The sequence below is a fragment of the Miscanthus floridulus genome, chromosome 16 (assembly GCF_019320115.1).
Source record: "Miscanthus floridulus cultivar M001 chromosome 16, ASM1932011v1, whole genome shotgun sequence".
NCBI classification, from domain to species: Eukaryota; Viridiplantae; Streptophyta; class Magnoliopsida; order Poales; family Poaceae; genus Miscanthus; species Miscanthus floridulus.
This window is the reverse complement of record NC_089595.1, coordinates 109,713,117-109,723,503: the sequence shown is the minus strand read 5'-3', so window position 1 is coordinate 109,723,503 and position 10,387 is coordinate 109,713,117. Positions and strand designations below refer to the sequence as shown.

Below are 10,387 nucleotides of genomic sequence, written 5' to 3'. Positions count from 1 at the left end.
CAAGAGACGAACACACGCACTGTTTCCTATGCTGCTTCGTAGAAGTCGAGCCGTCTGAGAATTCTCTGTTCCGAAACCATGCATACTAGGATCATAGTTATCCTGACTGACAACTGACATCATTGGCACTAACAAAACATGCATGGAGAAGCATCTGCTCATCTGCGTGCAACTAACCATGAGCGCCATGGCAGCAAGTTGGTGCCGCCGGTGCCCTCACCGCCGCCGGTTTTCCTTCCTTCTCCTGCACGGAGCATATCTGGGCCTTGTTTAGATATCAAAAAATTTGGCAAAATGCTACTGTAGCAGTTTTTATTGTTATTTGACAATTAGTGTCCAATCATAGTCTAATTAGGTTTAAAAGATTCGTCTCGTGGATTTCGTCTAAACTGTGTAATTAATTTTATTTTTTATTTATATTTAATACTTCATGCATGCGTCCAAAGATTCGATGTAACAGGAAATCTTGAAAAATTTGGCAAAATTTTGGGGAACTAAACTGGCCCCTGTTGTATCTGCGCACAGCCGGATAAACAAGTGAGTGACGTCTCCGAACGGGAAACTCTGTCGCGGAACAGACGAAGGAACGACTTCAACCACGGGCCCGTTTAGTTTGCCCTCAAAGTTGGTGTCGCAAAAAATTCAAGGTACCATAGTGTACTGTAGCGTTTTGTTTGTATTTGATAATAATTGTTCAATCGTTGACTAATTAGGCTTAAAACGTTCGTCTCGCAAAGTACAACTAAATTGTGTAATTAGTTTTTTATTTCGTCAACATTTAATACTCCATGCATGTACCGCAAGTTTGATGTGACGGAAAATCTTCTTTTTATATAGTGCCAAAATTTGGATTCTAGGGTAACTAAACAAGGGGCCGCCAAGCAACAAAATGCCACGGCAGTGTTCCTGAAAGTCTGTGCTGTACTTCATCAGTTTCGCTTTTATTCAGATCATAAAAGGCCTACGTGCATGCATGTGCCGCGCTCCGCTCTTTTTTTTCAGAAACTCTCGGGTTCGAAGTTCAAACATAAATCTAATTAGTCGGGTCAATTAATTACGCGGCCACCATGATGTTCAACTCTAATACAAGTATACAACATGTACCATGCACTCTTCACATCTATTTTACTCTCGTGTTATACTATCGATTCAACGACTTCATTAGCCTTGTTTCGATGTTATCGGATTTACCTCAATCCACATGTGTCGAGGTAGATTAAGATAGAATTTAAACTAAATTTTACCCCAATCCACCCTAAAATGGACCGTGATGCCTAAGAGGGGGTTGAATTAGGTGACTTAAAATTCTACTTCTAACTAAGGCCTCTAATTTCATCTAGTCAAAACTTATGCAGTAAAGTAATCTATCTAACTGTGCAACTACGGTTTTGCTAGATGTGTTGCTATCTCTATTGCAAAATGAGTTATGCAACCTAGGTTCCAATCCTATCAACTAGTCTATTACTAAGCTATAAAAGTAAAGCACACATCAAGATTGCAATGTAAATGCGGAAGCTAAAGAGTAAGGTAGAGATATGCAAACTCCCGTCGATGACTCTAGTATTTTTATTGAGGTATCGAGAAGCGCGTAAACTCCCCTCTAGTCCTCGTTGGAGCCCCTCGCAAGGAATCATTCGCAAGGGCCAAGCTCCTGGTTGGGTAACTCCGTGGATAGCCTCGGGCCTTCCCCACGTGCAAGTGGGTCTCCGACATGCCTTCCGACAAGTCTCTCCCTGGTGCTCCCCGCCGTCTTCACTATCAAGCTTCTGGCCGAACCGCTGCGGGCCTTGTTCGCTTCGGTACACGGTGACGGCCACACCACAAACGCGGTTGGTGTGATCTCGCAAGACTACAAGCCCCTCCGATGTATAACAATGGTGCGTGTAAGCACCGAGTGATAAGAGGTATGCAAACCTCACTAAACACTAGGCCTAAACCTAGAGCAAGCGTATAAGTGGTGGTCTAATCAATCTAAGCACTTTGTAAAAGCACCTACCCTAATCACATAATGAATCACTAAGCACTATACAAGTGGAGATCACTAAAATGGTGTATCAACACCCTTGGTATGTTTCCTCAACTCTCCATGTGTCAAATGGCCGGTTGGGGGGTCTATTTATAAGCCCTACCGAGAAAGTAGCCATTGGGGGCGAAACCTAGCTTTCTGCTACTGGCCGGACGCTGCTTTCGTCCTGACCGGACGCGTTCGGTCGTACCGACCGTTGGGGCGCGCGCGTTGATCGGACTCTGGGCCGAGTCCGGTCTCACTCGATCGGACGTGTCCGGCCACGCTGGCGCCGCTCTGGAACCTCTCTGGACTCGATCGGACGCCACTGCCTAGCGGGTCCGGTCATCCATAGTTGTTGTGTCCGGTCCTCACTGAGTTGTTGCCGCGACGATGAACAATGAAGTCCGTGCGTCCGGTCACTGCTTCGCTCAGCGTCCGGTTGCTGCTGCTGACGCCTGTTGTTGCTGAGCAACTGATCGGACGCGTCCGGTCCTCATAGGGCCGCGTCCGGTCACCTCTGCCAAGTTCGTTTCTCTACGATCTTGCGTCTGGCTTGGTTCCCATATTCGTGCTTAGACTTTACTTGATATCTTGGATCTTCTCTTGTACTTCTAGGGTCTTGCTTATGGTGTTAATCGTGGGATCATCATATCGCCTTCGTCCAAGTCACGTCTTGCACCCTATTGAACTACAAAAACAATTACTTGCAAATTCGTTAGTCCAACTTAGTTGTGTTGATCATCAAACACCAAAATCCAAAGTAAATGGGCCTAGGGTCCATTTTCCTTACACACCCCAATACATATGGATTGATATGAATCCGACTATATCCAAACAAGATCTTTGTGTTTTTATCGAAGTAGGCGTTCCACTTCCACCACTATCAAATTGTAAGCTATGCCTTACTCTTATATTTGACAGACGCCACGACCTCAGATACATATGGTACCGTCTTATACCATTCCATTTTATGCCATACTCATTGATTGATGGCTTCATTGCCATGTCTTCTCATCGCTACGACCTTGATATATGGAGTCACATCCTATACCATCTTGTACAATTCAATTTTATGTCATACTCACCCGATTGATGGCTTCATTGACATTTCTTCTCATCGCTAGAGTTTATAATGCTCGCTATGTGGATTAATTTTCGTTTTTTTTTGCCCGAATAATGCTGTGACCTCAAACTATAGGCTCAACAAGCCTAGTACAGAAACGCAAATAGTAAGATTAGACATATAATGTAGTAATGTAGACTTGGATTGTTACTAGCATATTTTTTTATGAGATCCCCCGACCATTGTAAAAAAATTCTTTTTTATAAGTATCTTATTTAGATAGAGGCAATTGAGAGCCACCTTCACGGATCAGCCTTCCGATGTATTTGATTAGAGTGAACATGTGAATTGTGATCTATGCATGTACAACAAGATGGGTGCATGTAGAAAAGATGTCTAAGATAATATAGATTAATACTCTGGGTATCTCACTAAAAACCTTTTAGATATACTAGGTAGTGTGTCCGTGCGTTGCTACGTGATAACTAATAATTTATACTAAAAACACACGGATCGCATGATAAGATAACAATACTGTAAAAATTAAATACCAACGTTAAAGTGACATTTAATCCAAAAAGCAAAGTTTATGAATTTAACACAGTCACGGAGTGCGCGGCGTCGCAGGCTCACAAACTCTACTTTATAGACCTTTCTGTGATGCGGCTAAGATAATGTTTTATATTGGCAGGAAGAAATCTGCGATATCCATTTCTTTCATTATAATCCATTTATCTGGACAATGTTTGAGGTGAGGGCACGGTTACAGTTTTTAGTAGCTTTGCGATATTGTCCGAAGCTATGAGATGATTGATGTCTTGCAATGATCCTTCCAGAGATTGGGCCGAATCCAACCTAGAGCCTCGAAACCCTGCATCTTTTCCTGAATGGGCTCCACTTCAGATGCGCCGGTAGCAATATCAACGATCTCCAATCGATGGACCAAGTCGTATGGATCCCCATACAATGGCTCAGATATGTAGATTTTGTTCTCCTTGTACTTGGATACACTTGTTCCACTGAAGCTTTCATTGAAATATTTAGACATGAACAGTGTCGGATCACCGATGTCCTTCACCCTGGACCACTCCGGCGTACGGTCGTGGAGCTTGCACTTGTAGATCGCGCTGCTGTAGGTGAAGCTCTGTGTCTCGTGGAACGTGCTCACCATGGCACCCACAATGTGCAGCTCACCATTTGATTCTAGGTAGCTGCGGTGGCAGAGCCCCGCAGGTGGCGACAGCGATGGCAGCAGCGTCGCGGTTGGAGTAGCGTCGGTGGCGTTGCTGCAGCAGACGGAGATTTCTCTAGTGCAGTCGATCACCAAGAACTTGTCTTGACAGTGGACGATGGACCCCACGGAGAACTCTAGTTTGGTGTCGAGCAGCGTCCATGCGCTGTCGACTCCAACCCGGCAAACCGCGACCTCCGTGGAGCACCCAAGCATGGCCATGGCCATGCACTCGCGGCCGACGGCGTTAGGCGGCGCCGAGAGCACGATCTCATAGAAGAACACGTCCCTCATGTCTTCTAGCTTGATGGCTCTACCTGCGGCATCCGCGTCCCCGTAGCCGTTGGTGGGATGGAGGACCCACCGGTCATGGACCCTAGACACGCGTTCCGATGAGGCTGCCGCCGCGACGTGTTCGCCTGCTGGCAGGAGTTCAACGCGGGGGCACAGGCACCGGCGAATGGATTCAGCAGCGTCACAGACGCCGCCTTGTCCATGAGCGCCAGCCACCCACACGAGGAGCCGCACGCCACCTTGCCGCGCACGTCGGGCAACATCTTGGACAAGACCTTCTTCTCCGAGACGCAGTAGAAGCCGACACGGTCCGAGTCGGGGTCGAACGGGAGTAGCAGGAGTGGCCCGAAGGTCGCAAACGGGACGTCGGCGCGCCATGGGGAGCAAGCGGATTGGAAGGACGCCGCGTCGTGGCCTGATACGAGACACTGCCCGATGGACTCAAGGAGATCTTCTGGCAGGCCAGATCTCCGGTCAGGAAGAGGTAGGGACCTTCTCTTGGGATTGGGAGGCTGAACCATGGAAGACAGATGACATCAACTATGGTTCACGCAAAAAATGGTGTCTGGTGTCTACTGTCGCGATGGACCATGGATTGGGGAACCGGGATATGGGGAAATGATTCAAAATGAACAGACCTAAGGGCAATTTCAGCAAGAAACAGAAGCTAGGGCGATGGAACACGTGAGCGTGAAACCAAATGAAAGGAGGAAAAAGATGTCCCTTTTGCCAATGCAAAGAGGGGAAGTAATTAAATATAGGCAGATTTGGCAAGGTTCTCATAAATACAAAGAGGTTCCTTTTGTCTTAATTCTCTTTTCTTCTATGTTAATTCTCTTTCCTTTTGCTCGTTGCCATGTATGCTGGTGCATGCAAACATGCAATGTGTATATGGATAGCACAATAATTTTCTACTTCCTATTTTACCGTGATTCCTCTATCATATGGCGGGCAATATTCAATCAAACAGCATGCGAGAGATGTCGTGGGATCGCAGGCGTGGGCAAACGGACGAACCAAAATAAACGTCGCACAAAAAAATATCCACACTTTGTTCTTTTTAATTGTAGGAGCCTCTTTATTTGCATACTTTAGTTAGGACAATAATAGAGGCGCTTTTTTGTGATCGCTAAAGTAAAATTACTTGTTAAACTAATGATTTTTAGATATACTCTTTATTTATATACTTTAGTTAGCACAATATAGACTAAGCACATGCCCAGGATGGCATCTCCAAAAGTTCTTTAAAAATTACTTGTTAAACTAATAATTGTGTCGAGTAAACAAACCAAACAGGGAGCCATATTATTATTGTCTTTCTTGTTTTTTCCCAATAGTTAGCTTTTTGAAACTCAAAAATTGGATGAGAGAGAGAGAGAGAAAACCCGCGTGACAAGGACGGTGGAGGGCTTCTGGACAGATAGCGTTGAATGCACATGCATATTTGTAAGTTGAGGGATGGATATATCAAATGTTTATTTTCATAGAATTCAGATAAAAAATTATTGAAGGGTTGGCTTTTACAAAAAAAAAAAGAACTATGAAATACTCCTTCCGTTCTAAATTATAAGTCGCTTTGATTTTTTTGGGTTCATCTATTTTATTAGGTATCTAGACATAATATTATATCTAGATGCACAACAAAATGGTTGTACCAAAAAAAAGTTAAAGCGACTTATAATTTAGAACGGAGGGAGTAGTTTTAAGGAGCTGTTGAGGTACTCTAATCTAACATGTAAATAAAATGAGTATAACCTGGTTGTGTAGTTGTGTGTGCGTGCATCTCATCCGATCACATCTAATAGACCAAATTTTGCTCTAAATAAAACGGAAAATACATGCTTTATGAATCTAATGTAGCTCGGCTGCTGTTCTATGTGGTGGAATTGTCCAACCAGGTTCAATTACTCGACTTGATGCGAGTTCTTGTATTTTTTGGATGTATTTATTTCATGATTTAACGTTGTTATTCTTTGTGATAAGGTGTCGGTGGCGACTTCATCAATCTCGAAAAAAAATCTTCTTTCCTAGACCTGAGTTTTTTCTTTTCTTTCCTTTTTTTTGAGTAAAACTAAGATTTAGGTGCAGCCACACTTCAATTTAGTTACTATTAGATTATGTTGAGTTGACACTCAATGTATACTAGAGCTATAGTGATTATTTTGCTATAGTTTCAAAGTAAATTTTGTGTAACTCAAGAATTGGGTGAAAATCTTCTGGTCCGCTACGGTCAACTTACACAGGATTTTAGAAGAGTTACAGTGATCATGTTGCTGTTTCTAGATAGAATTGGTGTAGCTAAAAATCTTGGTGAAGAGATGGAATATTTCACTCCATTCTTGCAAAACATTTAATTTGGATGGGGAAGTACTCTAAAACATTCAGGTTTTTTTAACATGCTCATAAATTTTGGAAAATAATGTAGCAAAAAATTTATCTGCACATTTGCCTCGTTCGCTTCGCTGAAAAAACAAGTCGAAATACTGTTTCGGCTGATTTGTCGTAAGAGAAAAACACTGTTTCAACTGAAAAAATAAGCTGAAAAGTACGAATTATAAGACAAGCGAACAAGGCCAATGGTCAGGTGCACAAATACACTTTTAGTTCAGGCCAGTAAAATATGTATATGAACTCATGTACTCCCTCTGTCCCAAAATAAATACGCATCCCACTCCTCAAGAAGTTAAACTTTTTTAAATTTAACTAGAAATATAGAATATAATATCAAAATTTGTATTTTTAAATAAGTTTATTATGAAAGTATTCCCTCCATCTTTAAAAAAGAGTCGCTATGAGAATTGTGGTGGTCAAACTTTCTCAACTTTGACTAGGTTTGTAGAAATGCATGCAACATTTATATCTCCAAATAAATTTATTATGAAAGTATATTCAACGATCTACCAATGGTACTAATTATATACCATAAATATTAGTATTTTTTAAATATATTTGATTAAAGTAAAAAGTTGTTGACTTTTGAGAAAACGAGAATAACTCCTTTTTAGGGAGAGAGGTAAGAGGGAGTATACTCTATGCTCAGTCTAATAATATATATTATATATTATAAATATTAATATACTTTTATATAAATTTAGTTAAATTTTAAAAAATATGACTTCTCGTAAAGCGTGCGTTTATTTTAGAAAGAGGAAGTATATATATATATATATTCAGAAATCATTTTTTTTCCTATATAGAATCTCGTCTGCTTTGTTCACCCGCCGCTGACAGCGCGAGTCCGTCCCCGTTAAGAAGCCCCCCGCCACCGCCACCATGCCCACCATCCAGACACTCGAGTCCCAGACACGCACGACTCCTCGGGAGGGGAGAAGAGGCGGGGGGAGAGAGAAGCGCGCGACGAGTCGACACCATGGAAGAGAGGGTGCCGCTTCTGCCGCATCACACGTTGCGGAACGGCGACGGACGGGAGGAGAAGTGCGTCGGCGTGAGGTGGTGGAGGGACCTGCTGGCGCGGGAGGCCGGCAAGGTCGGTTGCGTGGCCCTGCCGATGGCGGCCGTGAGCTTGTCGCAGTACGCGGTGCAGGTGGCGTCCAACATGATGGTCGGCCACCTCCCTGGCGTCCTCCCGCTCTCCGCCTCCGCCATCGCCACCTCCCTCGCCACCGTCTCCGGTTTCGGCCTCCTCGTACGTTTCACGTTACGCACACCGTGCCTTCTCGTCTCCTTCGTGCTTAAATCTAAAGATATGATTTGGTGTGGCCACGGCGCGGCCTGAGGGTGGCCACGTCGCAGCCTTTTCGTGGCCGTCCGATCGGCCGCGAGGACGGCCCAGATCGGGCGAGCCACGGTCGTTTTACGAAAAACCCCTTTAAGTTTTCGGAAATCAACCCGCGCTCCAGATGTCCTCTCAGAATTTTTTACAAAAAACGCCTCGTATTATTTCCAAATCAACGCTCAGTCCAGACCGGATGTGCACTGGTTTTCTTGCAAAAAAGGCCTCCACTTTATCGAAAATCAACCCGCACTCCCCAGACACCCTCACCGTTTTTTGCGAAAACATCCTCAGATTTTTCTCAAATCAAAATACAGCCCAACTTTGATTATATCTTTTTTTCCTCAAAAAAAAATACGTGTGGCCAGTGGACCGCGCGCATGGGCGCGCTCGAAAAACTAGTTTGTTATACAAGCGTTATACTGTCCTCATGTTAGCTGAGTTCACAATTCCTTCAGAATCCGTAACTACTGTAATTACATAATCTGAGAACGAGTTACGAACTTTTGAATTAGGTTGTCCTCAACTAGCGTATTTAGAAGGAATTGTATTCACAATTCCGATCTATTGTAGCACGGTAGACAGTAGGGAACCTTGAAATTATACAGTGATTCTTCAAAATCGCATCGTATTTAGAAACTGGCATTAGAAATTTCAGATACAAGCTTTATAGCTTCTTTGATGAAAAAAGGCAAGTTATACAGGTTTAGCTTATTGATTGAATATATACATACTGCTGCCGAAATTGTTTGCATGCATGCATGGCAGGTTAGTCCATCATGATTTCGTCAACTAAAATAAATCTTTGCAGAATGGTGGTACATGAAACATCCTTTTTATTGCGAGGGGTACATCAAGCAACTTATGCTTTTCAGTAAAAAAAAAAAAGCAACTTATGCTTCATTCAAGTATAAACTTGCTCTCCTTATCCAGCACTCCTGGCGTAACCTTGTATTTAGCACAACTACTAGCATCGTCTTCATTTTTTTTTAATCCTTGTGCGACAATCTTCTGATCTGATGAAACTGTTGCCAATATTATTGTTCTGCCTGTAAGCCAATATTACTGTTCTTCCCATAATTTAACTTTTGTGCTTCTAAAACAGATTGGGATGGCAAGTGGATTGGAAACTCTATGCGGTCAAGCCTATGGGGCAAAACAGTACGACAGACTGGGGATGCACACCTATAGAGCTATAGTCACACTCATTGTTGTGAGCATTCCAATCTCACTTCTGTGGGCATTCATAGGCAAACTCCTGATCGTCATAGGTCAGGACCCCTTGGTCTCAAAGGAAGCTGGGAGATACATAGCCTGGCTGACTCCAGGTCTCTTTGCATACGCCATCAGCCAGCCTCTCACAAAATTTCTACAGTCTCAGAGTCTCATAATTCCTATGCTTTGGTCCTCCATTGCAACTTTGCTCTTGCACATTCCTCTCTGTTGGTTATTAGTGTTCAAGACCAGTTTGGGGTATATTGGAGCTTCTTTGGCGATAAGCTTGTCATATTGGTTAAATGTGATTATGCTTGCTGCTTACATCAGATATTCGAATTCTTGTAAGGAGACCCGCTCACCTCCTACTGTTGAGGCTTTCAAAGGAGTTGGTGTGTTTCTATGCCTGTGGGGTATGGCCCCCGATATCTACAAAGCAAGACATGAGCTGCACCCTTAGAGGGGGCCTAGCCCATAAGATCAAGGCGTGCACGGCACTGATCGACGTGCACCGCAAGATATTGTATAGTACCAAATAGAATACTTTCCTTATAACCCTACCCCTCCAGAGTATATAAGAAGAGGCAGGGGTCCCCTGGTCGATAACTATATCGATCTTCATAGATCTCATACTCAATACAATACACCAAAGACACAGGACGTAGAGTATTACGTCGATCAGATGGCCTGAACCTATCTAAATCGTTGTCTCTGCGCCTTGTGTCACCATCCGGTTCCTGATCACGCGTACCCCCACCGATCAATCTACCTTCGTGGGATACCCCTCAGAGGACTGTCGACAATATACCTTCGTGGGATACCCCTCGAAGGACTGCCGACAAT

General features: G+C 43.6%; 1 protein-coding gene and 1 pseudogene across 1 annotated transcript; one reads left to right on the top strand and one right to left on the bottom strand.

Annotated features, from left to right (window-relative positions):
• Positions 1 to 3,870: 3,870 nt before the first annotated feature.
• LOC136511259 (uncharacterized) lies at positions 3,871 to 5,117 on the bottom strand (annotated as a pseudogene).
• A 2,849-nt stretch (positions 5,118 to 7,966) lies between these two features.
• LOC136511258 (protein DETOXIFICATION 14-like) lies at positions 7,967 to 10,004 on the top strand. Its single transcript, XM_066505395.1, has 2 exons — positions 7,967 to 8,242; positions 9,435 to 10,004. Exons 1-2 carry the CDS (start codon positions 7,967 to 7,969, stop codon positions 10,002 to 10,004), a joined length of 846 nt encoding a protein of 281 aa, XP_066361492.1.
• The last annotated feature ends 383 nt before the right edge of the window (positions 10,005 to 10,387 follow it).